This window comes from Pholcus phalangioides, unplaced genomic scaffold (genome assembly GCF_987345545.1).
Source record: "Pholcus phalangioides strain wild (caught in Gottingen) unplaced genomic scaffold, Ppha-v1.0 ptg000029l_1, whole genome shotgun sequence".
Taxonomy (NCBI): Eukaryota; Metazoa; Arthropoda; class Arachnida; order Araneae; family Pholcidae; genus Pholcus; species Pholcus phalangioides.
The window spans coordinates 744820-760763 of NW_028301619.1; the positions used below are offsets into that span (position 1 = coordinate 744820).

At 36.0% G+C, this 15944-nt stretch overlaps 1 protein-coding gene across 2 annotated transcripts in view; it reads right to left on the reverse strand.

The window, feature by feature from the left end:
• Positions 1-15944, reverse strand: part of LOC149067549 (uncharacterized) — a 224640-nt gene that overhangs the window by 178870 nt on the left and 29826 nt on the right. Inside the window, exons 1-2 of one of the 2 annotated variants that reach the window (XM_089252466.1) lie at positions 712-842; positions 511-600 (exon numbers count right to left, since the gene is read on the reverse strand). In XM_089252466.1, coding sequence (XP_089108592.1) covers positions 511-568 — 58 coding nt within the window. In that variant the 5' untranslated portion in view covers positions 569-600; positions 712-842. Of the gene's footprint in view, positions 1-510; positions 601-711; positions 843-15944 lie in introns of those variants that run through there. The other variant, XM_089252465.1, reaches the window with a different exon arrangement.

Here is a 15944-nt window from a genome sequence, read left to right on the forward strand (position 1 = left end):
TAATGCGGTTAAAAAGTATACTTTATAGAATATCTAGAATGTTTTTCGTGCCAAACGAGAAGCCGTTCAAAAAAACGCTGCAATAATAAAAAAAAAGGCGGGGGACGACGACGACGACTGCTTTTCTTGAAGAAAACGGATAATATTTGTCAAGAATTCTAACTTATTGTAGTAATCATAACGTACACATTTTGATTATAACAACCAGTATGGGACTAATGTCTCCTTGGTTGTTTTGTACTTTTATATAAATGTTTTTTTTTGTAATTATTTGAAATTTGATATGTAAATTTGATACAACCACTAACTTTATTAGGGTCGAGATTAAACACCACTTAAAGTTCTCTCTCTTGCCCCAATACCTAAAAATTTATATTTTTTTTATTTGGAATGAAAAAAACGAAAGGACTTGAGAATCGATTTACGTCAGGTATTACTTTCACCGAAAAGGAAATCTACAAATACAGTATTTAAATTATAGCAATGAAGGTAAAATGAAAGTCAACTTACTTATATATATGATCAAATTGTCCGGAACGCTATTTAGTACTTTATTTTCTATGCCCATTCATGGTGGGTATGTAACTATTTCAGTGAGACCTGAAATAAGACATTATTGTATTATAAGAACACCACACAGCAATGCAGAACAAAAGCAATCGAAAACGGCACAAAAATCATGTTGCCTGCATCGACATTCAATTTCCATACCATACTTATCGAACAGAGCGAATATATAACAGGATGTTGTCAATTTTTATTCATATCTAAGAAGGTTCGCTATGGTTCAGAATTAACAGAAGACAAAACTATATCACACACAAAGCACAAATAGCCAAAATAATATAACAACTACGTCAAGTTATGCAACTCGAACAGGAATAAATAAGACTATCAAAACGCTAGACAAGACATAAGCAAGTGATAACCCAAAACTGGATAACAAGAAGAGTCTGAGCAACGATTTTAAACAACAAAAACTACAACTAAGACTTTTGTAATCAGTCAATTCTCTTTTTGAGAAACTGTTCGGTAAATATGCAACCCTAAACACCTTATCTCTCCGAGTCGCACAAAGAGCGTCAACTTTCTCAGGTTTAAGAGCTACCCCATTTAAGTTTCGTTGATAACATATTTAGGAAATGAGATAAATCGTACTTTGTGTGTTTCCTTAAGCTGTCAAGTGAATCTCCAGAATGGGGAAAATGGCTTAATGGAATCAGACAAACAAAACAAAAACTTATATGTATTTAAAAAAAACCATACAATTTCCAGCAATTTAAGATAAGTAAGAACACATAATATTTTATTGAGCAATTACGTAATTTTTAAGAGAAAGAAACAAAAATTGATAAGAAAAAAGCAGAAAACTCCTATTTTCATATTTTTTATCACTACAAAAAATTTTCTGAGAATAAAAATGACAAAAGTAAATCATTTCCGTTAGGTATATACAGGGTGATCAGCTAATAAGCCCTTATTTCAAAATTAAATATCTCTACAACAAAGATGAATAGAATTATGCGGTAAACGGTACGTTTATTAGCAAAACTGTAAATTTTTGTACAACATTCTTAGTTTTTTTTTAAATTTTTTAAAATTTAAAAAAAAAAAACTGGAGATTTTGGGGTTTCGAAAATCCTCATTTGTGTGAAGAGAAACCACTGCATTCGCCTAAAGTTACTGCATGGGCTGCGGTATGCGCCAGAGGCATTATCGGCCCCTTCTTCGTGCGAGAAACGATTACTACTGAACGTTACGTTACAATTTTGGAACAATTTGTCAGCACACATGGCGCAAACCGCAGCCCATGCAGTAACTTTAGGCGAATGCAGTGGTTTCTCTTCACACAAATGAGGATTTTCGGAACCCCAAAATCTCCAGTTTTTTTTTTTTTTTAATTTTAAAAAATTAAAAAAAAAAATCTAGATTTTCGAAATTTCTGTACAACATTCTTACAGTTTTACTAATAAACGTACCGTTTACCGCATAATTCTATCGATCTTTATTGTAGAGATATTTAATTTTGAAATAAGGGCTCATTCGCTGATCACCCTGTAAATGTTGGTCACAAAATTATGTAAATTCTGTAGCTTTTAATGAAAGTCACAAAGTTAAACGAGTTAACTATAACCTACGCATCAACGGTAGCTATTTAAGAATACAGTATTTATATAAGGCTTTTAAATCGTGATTAGTGAAAGGAAATTGAACAAGACGCGTCCTTTTCCGGTGTTTTTTTCCTTTTAATGAGATTGTGGACAAATGAGTCAGTCATATGTCCATTCAACTCCAAATCAAACCGGAAAAGAAAACGTCATATTCAGATATTAGTGAACTGGTCATCGCAGCATGACGAAGAGCTTTTTCCCCCACTTCAAATGATAAAGGACGAACTAAAAACTACTCGAATAATGCTGTCAAAATAAAGTTCGTATTTCATAAATGAAATATGCGAAACACCTTAGAAGACAAGTGGTTTCCGAACTTTTTGAAGCGCAACCCCCACCCTTCCTTTTAACAAGGATTTTATACAAATACAACGCCACAACAGGCAAAATGCCCAACGAGGTGGCAGAGAAAAAGATGTCCATAAAAGTATGGATGTCATATATTACTAAAACACACCAACTCAATTGAAAATGCAATCACAAAAATTATAAACAATATATATACATGATAAAATATTATACAATGCCCATCAAATATATTTATGGTTGGCTTATTCTAAGTATGGATAGCTTCTCGATTTACCCCAACATGTTTATCGTATTTCTTTTTAAACGTGTCAATTGTGTTAGAATTTACTACCTCCGGGGTAAGCTATTCCATTTATTAACCTTATTAGACAAAAAATTACCTCCGACACCATAACCTACAATTGTCCCTTACCAAACGATACTGGTGTCCCCTTTTTAAAAGCAGTTGATTAACGGCGAATTAATAAATCATTGTCACATCCCTATCCATATCATTGAAAATTTTCAACACATCGATCATATCTCCCCGCCATCTGCGTTCATCCAATGTGAAGATGTTCATTCAATGTAATCATATTCAAAAATGAAGTCTCTCTTCATAATTCAAGCCGCATATGCCAACGAGGACACGCGTAGCTCTTTCCTGCACCCCTTCAACCAAGTCTATGTCCCTCCGTAGGTATGGTCTCCAAAACCTTAAAGCATACTCCAGTCCAGGACGAACAAAGCCTCGGAAAAGCGGAAAAATGACTTTAGAAGAACTCGATGAGACCTTTTTGAAAATAAAATCGAGCATTCTATTCGCTTTTTTTACCACCGCTGAACAATGTTCAGAAAACCTAAGACTGAGAATTCCCAACTCGGTCACCCTAGTTGTATCCGGGATAGTGATACTACATTCAACTTGATAGAGAAACGTGGGTGGTTCGAACCAAAATGAGCGACCATGCCCATGTTAAACTTCATGCTCCATTAATCTGCCCATGTTCTAATCTTGTTCAAGTGGGTCTGGAGCATCTTCCGTATCGCTTTGATTTCCAAGTACCCCCATTAGCTTCACGTGATCTGGGAATTCGCTAACAATCCCATCGATACCCTGATCGAGTTTATCGATAAAAAGTGAAAAAGTATTGGGCCCAGGACACTTCCTTGGGGAACTCCACTAGTGACGTCTGTCCAATCAGAGAATTCCCCGTTCACCATAACCCATTGTGACCCATCTCTCAAACCACGATTCTATCCAATTCAGCAAGTTGCTCCCAATCCCAGTATCGTGTAAACGCTTGAAGAGTTTACCATGTTGGACCCGATCGAATGCCTTATGGAAATCAAGGTAAACAACATATACATTTTTTCCCTTACCCACGTGATCGTAGGGGGAAAGGGGGTTAGTTACACATGGTTTCCCCTTCCTGAACCCATGCTGATTATCCGACAATACACTATTCTCGTCTAGCCACTTCACAAATTGCTTTTTGATAAAATTTTCGAGAGGGAGTGCGTCAAACTCACTGGACGATAATTGGGCACAGCCTCTCTACTACCCTTTTTAAATACCGGAACATTATCAAGTTTCCAATCCCCTGGTACGATACCCTCAGCAACACTACTCCTGTAAATCTGCGCGACTAGATCCAACAATTCATTAGCGCATTCATACCCTAGGATGGATATCATCTGGCCCTAGTGCTTTGATCACACACACATTTTTTTGAAGATTTTGGACCTCCACATCTTTCACTTGAATATCGTTGAGGATTTTATTACTCCATGCAAAACCCGTGCATTGAATATCGTATTCTCTATTAAAAACTGAAGCGAAAAAGTCATTGAAAGCACTACACATACCTATATTGCTGTCTACCCTACCCTAGACCGTCCTATCGAGAGGGGGCCAACTGTCCCCTTACATACATTGGCGTACCTAAAATATGATTTTGGGTCGGAGCCAATTTTATCTGTCAACCTAGACTCAGCTGCCTGTTTACTATCCCTTATCGCTTTCTTCAAAGCCCTTCTTTTATCAGTAAAAAATCACAGGTCACATCGTCCACTTCTATACTCTCTGAATGCTCTTTTCTTTTCAAGATAAAGGTTACGCACGCTATCCATGAGCCATAGGGGGCGCGATGTACAAACATGCTTTTTCGAACCAAGAGAATAACTTCGTGCAAAACAGAAGATGGATTCGTACTATAGTCTTCCCATTGACTTACCACACCGACTGACTCCAACCAATCTTTCAAAACTTTCGCTAAACTTCCTCTCAAAGTTAGTTTTCCGAAAACAAGAAACCAGTCTTGTTATCAATCGTACCCAAAGAAAAGTTAGTGAAAACTGACGACCCGATGATCACTGGAAGAAAACTCGTCCCCCACCGAAACATGTTCAACAACATCCACTAAACTAGTAAGAATTAATCCAAAATAGCAGTACCCCTAGTGGCTTCTGATACAAAACATTTTCGATCACCAACTTAAGAAAGTCTCTTTCGTATTGATCTCTAGCTGAAAGGTTCTCCCAATCAATACCTGGGTAATTGAAATCGCCTAGTATGAAAACCCCTTCACTGATGTAGCAAATTTCATCATGAAATTTGGCGATGTAGTTTGGATACCTATTTGGTGAATTGTAACAAACCCAAACAATAAGAGAGTTTATGAGCTTCTCCCTGATTCGTTCCCACCCACAGGATTACCAGCAAGGGCAACTTTCGGCGATGAAAAACGTCTCTATGAAAACGTCTGCTAATCTTCCCCCTAGGAAGACAACAGCGCTCGAAACGTCCTACACACTCTGTTCCCTAACCATAGAATCGCCGATGATTAAACCCCTATTACTACACCCCCCCCTACCTCATCCGCGAAAACCCATTCGATCTCTAAACTGTCATTGCTCGTGAAGATTGCGTGTTCATCAACAGGTGGCTCCGTAACAACCGGGCTCTCTAAAACCCCAACTCTATCGTAACTCTTCCACCTCGAGTTCCAACCTTGCCCTATCCAAACACCCCTTACAGTTGAAACTATCAACTACTATCCCCCTAGATCAGAGAAACCTCCCGTCGCAAGCCCTACACAGCAGTAACCGAGGTATACTAACACACTATTGCTAAAAACTAGATAATAACACTTAAAAAATAGGAGAATGAGAAACGTTAACAGGAAATTAAAATAACGTAAATTATATTACAATGCAAAATATACGTAAACGATTGTAACAAAAAATTAAGTAAAGTAAAATGCTTAACACTAAATCACGCGGAAGAAATATATATGTAGATAAAGAATGGAACACACCCCTAAAAAAGTATTAAGATACAAAGTAAAATTTATACTTATTAGTATTAACTATCTATCTATTCACTAAAACTAACGCCCAAAAACTCACGAAATTAAATCAAAGAAACGGGAAAAACGCGAAAAATGGCGGGAAACAAAGAATCAATTATTCCCTATTATACGAGCACGTGAGCAAAGAAATTGATTATCGACAAAAAAGCAACGATCACAAACCTGACGAAAGTACAATAAAAATGAAATGAGAGCGAGAAAATACAATTTAAGTCGACAAAAATACACAACGAAAATTTAAAAAGTTGAGAGCAATAAGAAAAAACACTTAGCTCGCAAATCCAGCAATGGAAGTACTAAACATCCAATGACAAAATCAAACTAAAGAGAATAAACTCACAATCTAGAAAAATAAAGAAAACACCGCAGTGTTTGATCCAAAAAATAAACACGCTAAATAAAACTCACGAGAACGAAGAAAAAAACAAAATGGCGCACCGACGCCATAAATAATCCTTCGGCAACTGTTTTGGACATAACTACCGCTATTGGTCGGCTAGCGGAGCGCGATAAGAACACGCCCGATCCCTACCGCGGCCAAGACGAAACGCCGATTTTATCGGTGACCCCCTACATAGTGACTATATGTTCCGTTTTACGGGACATTCTTGATTTTTTGTTAATGGATATGCTTTAATTTTTGGAATCAACGGTGAATGAAATCAAATTATATTTCGATATTTAGTTGGCAGAACATTTTAATACGAGATTTCAAACTACCCATATGCTTTTTAGCTTTGAACCCTGCAGACGGTGGCCGTCAACACAACCGCAAGTTAGGACGGAATGCGTATCTTCGCATCATAATGGTGCAGAGTGGATAACTTTATAACCAAAATCAAGGTCACCATTACCAAACGCAGGGCCCAGTATGAAAGTATTTTCGGGTTCCTTTTGTTGGAAGAACAATTTTAATTGATTTCTTTTATTTTGAATATTGTTAACATTTTCATGGTTATGACACCTTGCTTTATTATATAAAAAAATTTTCACAGAAGAATTTTCTATTATAGCTAGTACCCGGAGTACCCCCACAATATTTTAAACACCCGCCCACCTTCCCGATATTTTTAAGCCCTAGCAATTTTTTCAATGTCTTTACTTCATTAAAAGAGCTCCATAAATGACACATTTAGCGTTATTAATTGTTCATAATCTAAAAATGTAACATTTCCCCTACACATTCACATCGTTCTGTTTTTAATATATAAAAATATTTTAAAATCGGATGATTCTTTTTGAATTCCTCTGTAAACATTGACTTGATTTGTACATGCAAGGAGGGGGGAATTTGTTAAAATTACATAATATTATACATGTATGGCAAGTAGGTGTTCAGCTTAGTTCAGGCATTTTTTATTCTTGATACGTTTTTATTTACGTTGTGAAAGAATAAAAAAAAATTTTATTCGGACGTTTTTACTTTGGGAACCACTGCCGTACACCAATCGAAAAATTGTTGAAGCATGATTAGAAGCACGAAATCTTTTTTTACTTATCTCATGATTACATGATTAGCTCCTGAGAATTTCGATAAATTAAAGCTTTAGTTGCTTTTAGAAAAACTACGATACTTCACTGCAAGTCATAGGTCTTCAGATATACTCATGATTCAGAAACAATAAAATATTGTAAAAAGAACAGTTAATTTAGCACGTTGAGTAGAGCATAATTTTCCAACTGGTGTAGTGGAGCCCTGGGGTTCCATCAGAGCTTTCTTAGGGGTTCCGCGGAATTAACCGTCACGGAATTCTTAAAAATTCCGGAAAGCGTCAAAAGAAACTTATTCGTTTCTGATACACGTAAAGCTGTTTTTTTTTATTTCATATTTTGATGAAATAATTTCGTTTAAAAAATTCAAAAGACCATTTGGATGACCAAACAACTAGGAAACAGAAATTCCAGTAGTTTTCTTTCCCGATCTCTCGCAGTGTTTTCCTACCTTTTGATGTTGCGGACCCCCCCCCCCCCCTTCAGTGAAGGTCAATGCACCGCGGACACAATCAGATCGATTTCTTCGCCTCCCTCCTATATGTATACAAATCCAAAATGTATATTGCTTTTTTTAAAAATTTGCAATATCTGGTTGTCCAGAAAGGATCCCCTTTCGCACAACACTTCAGATGCAAGTGCGCAAATGTTTTCGGATTGGGCAACCGCCTGTGAGGAAAACACTCACCGTACATTTGTGCTGCCTCTGTGATGCTTCTGTTTGCAGTTCCGTAAATGTGATGCATGTTTGCTTTTTCAGTATTACTAAAGTGCGTCATTATCCCGTACGTTAAAACTGTTAGAACAGTCGCACGCTGGAATATTTTGACAAGCCTGGCGTCCACGCCTTTTATTCACTATGACGCAGATTTGCATACGGTCTCTTCTTCCCCAGGTTATATTTGCATGCATGGTGTTCTTTTTCTCTCGCAATAAATTTCAACAGAAATGTCGTTTTAACGTTTGCGGAGTGGCCGTTTTGAAACGCCCCCCCCCCTCATCCAAAAGATTTATTTTGAGATTATAATTATATATAAATATATAATTATATATATTATTTTTATTATATTTATTTTGATAATTATAAAGAATTATTTTGCAGGAAAAAACGTAAAAAAAACCCCTTCAGAAGAGAAAAAAAATCTGAAACCCCCCCCCTCCCCCCTCGAGAAAATTCTGCGTAAGCCTATGCTTGTCGGTCTTATTTTTCGAGCGCTGCTGAAATTGTACTTGTTCAGGTATTTATAAAATCGCACCAATTTGAGGGAAATCGGAAATAAAACTTAAGGTAAAATCTATTCAACTTTGTGCTAAGCAAGAATTAATCTGTTTATAGATAACATTAAAATCAAGGCAAACTGTATTTTTAACCATTTTAGCTAATTAAAAAATCCACTATAATTAAATTGCTGTGTTGATGCATTGTTTCAATTATAAATTTGTTAACAGCATCCACTTACATCCCATTTTTGTACAAAAAAACTTTTCTTCCCTACGTTTTCATGGGGATGAATCATACGGGACATCCTATATATTTATATATTTGAGCAGCGGTTCTCGACCATTTGAAGCTCGCGGCCCGGTAGAATTACATTTTTGAGTGGAAGGTCCGGTCATAAACTCGACAAACGGGAGTTAAATGGGGAAAAATGAGATGAATCACGGCCCGGTTTACTTGATCTCAGTGCTCGGCGGTTGGGAAACATTGTATTAGAGAAATATTCAAAATTTGTTTGGGTTACGTGGAACAGCCTCGTAATCATCAAGGGTTCCGCGGTAGCTTTCACATTAGAAACCACTGGTTCAAGCATTGCAGTTTTTCCTCTCTCAAGTACAAGTTGTTCAAAAAAGCCCCAAGTTTATTTATAAACTGAATTTAGGAGGAGGCTCATTCATTTCGAATAATATTACACGCTTTTACCAACTGCTCATGAATTTATTACAAAAAAAAAAAATCTTTCACCATATACATATCCTTATACTATATATACTCGTTTTTCCTTTCTAGATTCACTATGTCCGACGGATAAACACTCTTTATGGCCATTTCTTTAGGAGTAAGACTTCTCCAGTCGACCGTCCAATGTTTTATGAATAAGAAACGAGACGCGATTCTCTCAAATCGGTTACCATTCCGCTTCACTGTAACTGCAATAGCGCAACAGTAACTTATTAAACGCTTCACTTCCCTCGTATTATACGGATGCTCCATAACCATGAGGCATTCATTGTATATTCACCAGTAGTTGCAGGTGAAATGACAAACCACGCATTCCAGCTACAGGATTTCTTTCCCAAACTGAATGAAAATAAAATGGAGCAAATGTGCTTTGACAGAATAAAAAGAGAAGTTTCCGATCATATTTTATATTCGAATCGTTGCAAAATTTGGTTAAACTGGTTGCAAGCATAATGTGTATATATATTTTTTGAACAAAGGTTACAAAAAACCATGTTAATACGAATGCGATTGCTCTGCCATTAGTAATAGGAGCTACAAAAAAAAATGCGACTAGTGTTTTGAAGAGTGTTATAGTTGAAGTGACACGGTGATCTAAAATTAATAAATATTTGTGAAATATTCGATCACTTTCTATTTTATCCATTTAACAACACAACACCCTTATTACTGGCAGTCGTAAAAACAGAACAATTAGATAATTTCCAAACACAACTAAAAATTTAGGTATTGGAAAGAATACAAAAATATGGCAATTGATGTGTTATTCAACTGATCCAAATTAAATTTCAGTCACTTTGTGTTACATATGCATTCATAAAATACCGAATGGAATAATGCACATCAGTGGTTTCAAACTTTCATGTGTCTAGACGCAGGTATAACTTTTAGTGAGTGTAAATGTCCAAATTTTTCTCAAAAACAGCCACTGCATTAACGGTAACATTGTCACGACTATAGTTAGAATAACTTATTAGTCGTTCCGGGCAAAATAAAAAATAATGGGGAAAAAAAAGTTGGTGGGCACCACTGCTGCGCACTGTACAAATACAAGGCCACAACAGGCAAAGGCCCAACGAGGTGGCTGAGAAAAAGATGCCCATAACAAACATGGATGAAATATTTTTAAAATCCAGCAACACCATTAGAAATGCAATTATAAAAACTATATACACGATAGAATATTATACAATTTGTCCATAAAAAACAAATACTATACAAATACATTTAAATTATATTTTTTCATATGCATATTTTATATACATATTCCAATAATGCTGAAATTTTTCTCATTGACCGGATGTATCGTGTGAAACAGATATAAATTTTTTTTCCAGGAATTTGTGTGTTTCAGGGAAAACATTCGCAAAATTTGCCATAGTGGCATTAGAATGAGAAGGAAAAATGAAGGATACTATAGAATTTTTCGACGTAGAAGTAACGTCGTTCAATTGACGTCATTAATTTCGTGAAGTCCTAATGTTTGTTTGTCTCGTTCTGATTCTTTAAAAAATCGTTTTCCTTTTTGGTTTTTGACGATGGCATAAAGTAAAAAAATAATAAAAATTTTGAAAATTTCGTCGTTCAAGAATTTCATACTATGAAAAAATTTAAAGAATCGTCTTTTGTGGAATTCGAAGTCTCACAACGTATTTTTTCAATCTTGTGCACGAAAGTGGGGGGTTGACGTTTCTAACACGTATAAGGAAAAAGAAGCATTGCTACATATAATGAAAACAACTGTAGTCGAAAAGTGGGGTTAATAGAATTCTTATAAAAATAATTTTCGGTTTGGTATGACGATAGGCAGTTGCTGTTTACATCTTTTTTCGATCCAGCCCAACGTGTGCTGATCGTATCAGCAGAACGCGTTGGTCATGTTATAGAAAGATGTTCCGTCCACAAAGTTTTTGAAAAATTCAAATCCGCTAGAACAGTGGTTCCCAAACCTTTTCTGTTCAATACTCTTTATATTAGTATGCCGAAGTTATGGGCACTATGCCCATTTCGTCAATATTGGAATAAAGCTGTCAATTTGCAAGCCTATTTACGTCATACTACACAGAGGTATAACAAGTCCTATTTCAATAAATATCAGAAATATAGACATTATAAAACAAGCTAAGCTACTTTACCGCACACCAACTCCGGTCATACATCGTCATACGGCAATTTCCAACCAATGGAGTTGGGTGGGAAATGAAGGAGCCATCTATCGGTGGTCGCCCCAGGCTTGGTAGGTAAAGAACTTGTTTCTGATGTTCTTCTCTGGATTCGAACTCAGACTTTAATGGTAACTATCTTCATCGTGGAAGACGAGAATCTTACCACTGCGCCAGTCGGGTTTTTGATCATTTTTGTCGCACCACAGTCATTTTCTGCACACGAGGGCTAATTAGACCGGGACCTACAATTTATTGCCGATTCCGAACGGCAGGCTTGTTTTTTATACTCGTCGAGGGGTTGGCGAGCTAACCCCTCGATAGGGGGGGGGGCTTTCTGCTGTAGCAATTTTTTCTGTGGTCATGTCGCCGTTTCTGTTGTACCCGTGTCAGGAAAGTTTTCTAACAAGGACGAACCGGGTATCAAACTCGCGACATCTCTAAACATCCTTTGGTACTTCAGGTGAGTATCTTATCGACCTGGGCTACCGCGCCCGCCGGGCGCCAAATATAAAACAAGTAAGCTCCATAGAACACTAAGGCCGGGATTACACTATATAAGTTTCACAAAATCCCTTTTAAAACTTGAAAAATTCAGCCAATAAGCTTATCGGTTGTATTTGCTCGAATGTAACCTATGAGCTTTATTGGTTGGATATTTTAAGTTTTATAAAAGGGATTTTATCAAACTTTTATAGTGTAATACTGGCCTAAGAAACATAAAGACCAACGATTCTCAACCGGAGCTCCACTGCCACTCGAAGAAAGTTTCCCTTTTGTGACATGATGCCCTCCGGTATATAGATACATTATATAATTTTTTTTTCAAATTAGAACATTGGTCTACCTAACAGTTACAATTCAGCTGGATCGGTTAAAAAAAATAGTTCTGATTCCTAAACAATTCACGTATAATATAAGAAATAAGTTCTGTACAAGCTTTAACCCTTTATCTACTACACTATAAAAAATTTAAAATGAATATAAATATAATAATCATAAATTATTTGCTATGTCATTTTGGTTTTAATTTAAGACAAAAAAATAATGGGTTTTTTTTCAAACAATATTAGTACAGTGAAGAACAAATTTTTAACCTGGTACTTCAAAATACCATCGCTAGATAGAGGTTAATAAACTATCCACATATCCATTGGCGTACGCAAAGGGGTTGGGGGGGGTGGGGTTCAAACCTCTCCCCGTTGAGCCAAGATTATAGTGTTATTTTGCAGGAAAAAAAATCTGAAACCCGCCCGAGAAAATTCTATGCACGCCTATGCACATATCATTGAATTAGTTAAATCTACTTGTAGGACATGTCTGCGCGAAGCCCTCAATAGCTGATGACGGCACCGGCAGGGCACTGCGGGAAACTGGAAACCACACAACGTGTAAGAATATAACCTTTTCTAGTGCATAGACCAAGATAACCATAATCCATTAAGACGAAAACGGGGCATCAATCATTATATTATTGCCGATCGTCCCAATTGGCAAAAGCAGTATGTTAAAAACCTATCAATATTGCAATCGTAATAAAATCAAACAAGGTCGGGTTCAAAAACAGTACGTGGTGAATTTGTACATCATTACAGAGCAATGAAAAACGTCAAAGTACATTTGAAAATATGACAAAATAAAAATTAAATTATTTTTACTCGCATCAACATTCAGTGCTAAAGTTGTCATTTTTAAATTAGATTTTTACCCCAAATCTCTCTACGGAGAGCTTTTATAGATTTTATTTTTACTCATTATTATTTACTCTTCTTTCTGAAAAATCTCATGCTCGCTCATTTGTTCAAGTTGGCAAAGTCTACTTTCTAGGTATTTAGGAAATAAATCTGATTTATGGATATTTAATGGACACAGCTTAAGCTTTCTTACAAAAATTTTTACGGTATCGTTGTCAATTAATACGTGCAGCACAAAAATTAAAAATAAATCCCCTAATTAGTCGACACCATCCAAATACCTACTCTCTTAAATTTCTTCTTTGGATGTGATGCGGATACGAAGATTGAAAACCACTCTAACATGGTAAAAAACGGGTACTATAAAATCTCCTTTTGCTCCAGTCCACCATAAATTCACCATGTAATTTATTATTCAAGAAAACGGGCTATACCACACGTATACGGGAAACATACAAATCGGACAGTAACGTGAATAAGGAAAGTCAGAAAGGGGGAAGGGGAAAAAAGAAATCGGCCAAGAAAACTTTTTTAGAAGAAAAGGTTGGAGCAAAAGTGAGCGATAATTAACCAAGAATGATCCACTGGCCACGTGAGTCACAGATCTCCGCTCTTTCAGTATCTCTATACTCAAGCAGGATTTAAGACTTGGTCACGAGTTTCTCAAACTTAATTACAACATCAGGGGCCAACATTAATTCCCGAGATAGACATTACCAGATAGAAGCCCGACGGCCCCAACGAAACAAAAAGAAAAACCTCAAGCTGATACAGAAGATCTGCGGATAAGAAACTTTTTTTTTTTCGAATGTTTTTGCGGAGAACTGCAACACCAATTTTCACGTGAAAAACGTGAATATACTTCTGCAGAAATAAATTTCTTTCCAAGCAAACTATTTTCGTTCGTTACGTACTGTCGGTATCGAACACGACCAACGTAGAGGCCAATAGATGTATGTACAAAGATCCCATATTCATGTATAATAGATTTATACAACCAAGTATTATTACTACTTTGTATAAAAAAGAAGCAATGCAATATAAATATTTATACAGTACCTACTTATATATATAGTTAAGCATTCGAAATAGTATACACCGCCACCAATACAACAATGATGAATTTATAATTTCTATCACATATAAATTTTGCTTTCGCCTAATTCATAAATAACTCTAATTACGGTAACTTCTCATAATACGTGAAACAAACGAGAATAAGAAAAACATTGCTCCCCTTGAATATGACTATCAAAGCACGTATATATATACAGTAGTGATTTTTCAAAATAAAATTTAGTATTTCATACGATAAATTGGATTGGCAGTTTAAATTGATGTGAAATTAAAAGCATTGCAGTACTAGATGACTAAAAATTGATTCGTTTCGAGGATAAAGACAACCATAAATACATTATGGGCATTGTATAGTATTTTATCATGTGTATATATTGTTTATAATTTTAGTTTTTAATTGGGTTGCTGTATTTTTGAAATATATGACATCCATATTTGTTATGGGCATCTTTTTCTGAGCCACCACGTTGGGCATTTTGCCTGTTGTGGCGTTGTATTTGTATAACTGTAATACATTTGGACCTTATATCTTAAATCTGATTACCATAAACCATGACCAAATAAACTTATAGGCTGTTTTTACGAACCGTTCAGTTATGAATCGGTTGCAATTATTTCCCATAGTCAAATCAATGAAAGTTGTGACGTAAACTATTTAAAAAAAAGGAATAGGACAATACAGGCAAAGGAAGGATCACCAATTTCATATTTTGCACCCTGGCTATCTCTAAGTGACGCAACTCAAAATACAGTAGTTTAGAAACATGAACAGTATCCTGTCATTAGATAACATGTGCATTGCTGTAATCAAAACTACACCAGTCCTAGTTGTTCTTTATGCGTACTATAAACACTAACTATGGCTGGTGTCGTTTTTGATGAACCGAAATGCTTATGTTCGAAACATGAACACATATAAGTAGATAAAAACTATTTGGAGTTGTGATACTTTAAAAGTGCGGGGGGAGGGGGTTCATTAATAAAGATAATTAGAATGGTTTATTATTGAATTTTTGTGAGATAAAAATAGGATTATTTTCGAGGTGAAGCACTGAAGGGAAAGGGAGAGCAGAAATCGCTCATAACACCAAATTAATGAGAATTTCCCCAACACATTTCAGTTCGTAAAAACACGCTGCACTGTCTTGTTATGCAGCAAGAAAAACTGACCAAAATCGGTAAAAATGATAAATGAGACAAGCTGCGGGAAATCGCACTTAAAGCTTCTCTCTACAGGCATTCGACAGCAAAACACTGAAAAATGAACCAACAACCGTGTCTCGGGGCGTTTCATCACTCGGCAGCAATTTTCCAGATCGCTAGGCAGCAAAGGGGTGAAAAATGTTACTACTAATGTGCTACTAACGATACCATTTTATGGAACTCTTACTTTTGATTAAAACATAGTGGGCTCTTACGACATGAGCGCGTGTATAAAGCCCATCATTATGGCCAGCGTGAAAAAAATAAAAATTTTCCTTTACACAAAACCATTAAATTCAAATATTTACATTTACAAGGATAAACATCATACTTCAGCGATGAGTGATAAGCTTCTACATGGAATAATAAATGTTAGAAAAATTAAGTTTTAAAGTGTCAGCTTTTTTTTATTTTGCTGCTACACTACGGCCATTTTGTTTTCAGCCAAATATTTGATAGACCTACAGGGTGTATTTGATACAGCTCTAAGTGCTACATATATATGCGGCCTTTATCTCATCAAC